Source organism: Austrofundulus limnaeus, unplaced genomic scaffold (genome assembly GCF_001266775.1).
Source record: "Austrofundulus limnaeus strain Quisiro unplaced genomic scaffold, Austrofundulus_limnaeus-1.0 Scaffold197, whole genome shotgun sequence".
Taxonomy (NCBI): domain Eukaryota; kingdom Metazoa; phylum Chordata; class Actinopteri; order Cyprinodontiformes; family Rivulidae; genus Austrofundulus; species Austrofundulus limnaeus.
The window spans coordinates 791,387-794,435 of record NW_013952599.1 but is presented as its reverse complement, the minus strand read 5'-3'; the positions used below and the strand labels follow the sequence as shown (position 1 = coordinate 794,435).

Here is a 3,049-nt window from a genome sequence, read left to right as displayed (position 1 = left end):
GTAGAAAACCCTAACTCTGTGTTGTATTTAATCAGTACTAACTATAAATTTCTTCATGTTTCTGCATCCTTGGTAAATCTTTTCCACGACAGTGTTCAATACTTTTTCCCTGTGCCATTCCACATTATTACAAATAACTTCATTTCTAGACATTTATGGTTTGATTTCTTTGTATGTATGGATCACTTGGGTTGTTATCGACATCTGGTAAAAAATTTCATGTCATTAGCACCTCTAGTAATATATTTACTGAGAAAAATGGTGACGTGTTCAATACTTATTTTACCCGCTGTATCCTTAGTGATACCGTGTACTGACTTTCAATCATTCTTGTAGCCTAACCCTGACCCTAACCCCACCTCCATTCATACCTTAACCCTAAACCTAACTCCCCATATTAAGACTGGTCCTGACAGTGTAGTGTTTATACCAGAAATGGTGCCAAAAAGGTAACACATTCACACAGTTGTGAGCACAGACCTCTGAAGTGTAGCGTGTTGTTTTCTTGAAGACTGATGTTGACATTCTGAAAAGCAAAATGAAAAGAGGTTCATCAAAAAAAAAAAAAAAACAATGAACTAAACCATCAGATGGAAATTAAAGAATAATAAGTTTTGATTCGTTCAACATTTTGTATTTTCAAGAGTATCTTGCTGTAGTTTTTTAAAGCTAAGATTGAATATCCCATCATTTACAGATTATATCACCAAATTTCAAGAATCTGGAGAAATTTCTGTGTGAAGAACAAAAGTGAAGGTCAGTACTGGACACTCGTAAGCCTCAGGCTCTGAGGTGGCACTGCATGAAAAACAGGTCTGACTCCATTCTGGACAGGACTACATGAGATCAGGACTCAGGTCCCTGTCTGTAAACACAGCTCAGTCTGACTCTATCATGCAAGAAGCCAATGACAACACCATTTAGAAACACTGCTGTCCTCTTTGGAGCTCATTTAGGATGAACTGAGACACAGAGGAAAACTGATCTGAAAAAACAAAACCCCCTCTTGGCAGCCATGGACATCATGTCTGTGCTGCAGAGGAGAGGGACCATTTCGCCTGCGTCTCTGATGATATGGGGGTGCATTAGTGCCTATGTTGTAGGCAGCTTACGCCTGGAAAGATGTACATGTTTTAGAACAGATGCGCCCATCCAGGTTTTTTCTTTTGAACAAGGCCTTTGAGGAAGACAATGCTAAACCAGACTGAATCCATGACAACAATGTGGATCTGCAGCAGAAAAGACCAGGACCAAGACCTAGTCCAAACCTCCCAACTGGTCTCCTCAGTTCCTGAACTTTTAGAGGGGAGACTTCAAAATGAGGTTTACTGTGTTCTATTGTAACTAAATTACCAGTTTGTTACATTTGCAAACCATTTTACTCTGGTTTAATTTACATTTAACAGGAGTTCTTTGGAATCAGGTTGCAGTTTGAGTTCAGTTTGGCTTTATTTACATAAAAGACTGTGGTGTAGGTCAGCAGCTGGTTTCCTGTTAGCCTGTCACTAAAATCGAACAAGATCCAGAACGACCATCAAGGTCCATGCATCTTTTATACGATTTGTATCCAACAGATGCAGGATGAGGGTCTTTGGTAACCTGCATCTTATTTTCTGGGTATTTTGTTTAAACACACTCAGTCACTGTGAATGAACAGGGTTGAGTCCACAGAGTGTAGRCTCTCCTGATGCTTGGATGGATGACAGCTGGAAGGTGTAAATGAGGTGGTAGCTTGTTCCTTTGATGAGCGAATGTGTTTCCTGTAAAGCCACATAAATATTAGATGACTGAGTGTCTAACAGGACAACACGAAGCTGCTGGATAAACTGGTTTATGCAAAACTAAACAGGAGCAGCAGCCAGTTTTATGCAAAATGCATCAGGATGTTTGCTCCAACAACGAACTCATTTTTACTATGCTCTTTTCTAACATATCACATTTAGTAATGTTAGTTACTGTGGCTGTTTTAACCAATTACTAAAGTTTATTAGCAACAAAAGAAGTCAGTTTGTTCAAACACAAATAATTTAAAAGCATAAATTTTGAGAATGATCTAGTTTTTGTTTCCCAATTAGGAGCTTAACATTAGATAAACTCATTAAATAAATTGGTCAGTTGAACATTATTAGCCCAGAAAATTAACACCTAAATTTTAATACTTTTATGAATCTAATTTACTATAATTATATAAGAGAGGAGCTACAGAAACATTTAATATTAATCACTAAATTTTGCTATAAGATCCTAAATCTTCCTACATTTAAACTTTTATGAGCTCAGGACAAATGTGGATTAAAAACCAAAGCTGTTTGTCAGTAAAACTAAAACTGTTCCGAGTTTAATTTAGCCCGAGTTACTGAAGGTAAACATCACGAGTAGTTTGGAGCTAATAGCATTACCTAGCTAACGCTGTCGGTAAAGGAAAAAATAAACACATTTTATGTTCTGACTGATTTTCTGTGCAGTGCTTAAAAGAGCAGATTTGTGTTTTTAAAAAGCTGAGAAGGACAGCTGGCTCATGATGGAGGAGGTGGATGGATGGATGTTCTCCTACCTTTGCATCGCTCAGCTCCACCCGGAGATAAATCTCTCGGTGCCGCTGAGCCCAGTACACATGAGGAGTCAGCACCTGCGTGTTGGAGCTCAGCTCGGCCATATTTACACACCAGCAAGGCTGAGGAGCTTCACAGGAACTAAAGAATCAAGTCCTCATCGATGATGTCCAACAAAACCAGACCTTCACCGTTTCTACCATAGACATGTATAAAGAATAGATGTCCCATGGTCCGCTGTTGCCTATTGGTGCTGACGAGCCGTAAGGGCCGCCATCTTGGAACGGTCACCCCGCAATGAATTATCCATCCATCCATCCATCCATCCATCCATCCATCCATCCATCCATCCATCCATCCATCCATCCATCCATCCATCCATCCATCGGCCTACATATATACAATAATACAAATACAGAGAAGCACAAGTGATGTTGAAAATAAGAATTATGCAATGAAACAATGTAATAATAACACACACACACACACACACACAC

The 3,049-nt window shown here is 39.1% G+C and overlaps 1 protein-coding gene across 2 annotated transcripts in view; it reads right to left on the bottom strand.

Annotated features, from left to right (window-relative positions):
- The window catches only part of LOC106524716 (very-long-chain (3R)-3-hydroxyacyl-CoA dehydratase), a 13,391-nt gene extending 10,602 nt beyond the window's left edge, over window positions 1-2,789 (bottom strand). Inside the window, exons 1-2 of one of the 2 annotated variants that reach the window (XM_014018631.1) lie at window positions 2,555-2,789; window positions 481-526 (exon numbers count right to left, since the gene is read on the bottom strand). In XM_014018631.1, coding sequence (XP_013874085.1) covers window positions 481-526; window positions 2,555-2,656 — 148 coding nt within the window. In that variant the 5' untranslated portion in view covers window positions 2,657-2,789. The remainder of the gene's footprint in view (window positions 1-480; window positions 527-2,554) is intronic. The other variant, XM_014018630.1, reaches the window with a different exon arrangement.
- Window positions 2,790-3,049: the final 260 nt, after the last annotated feature.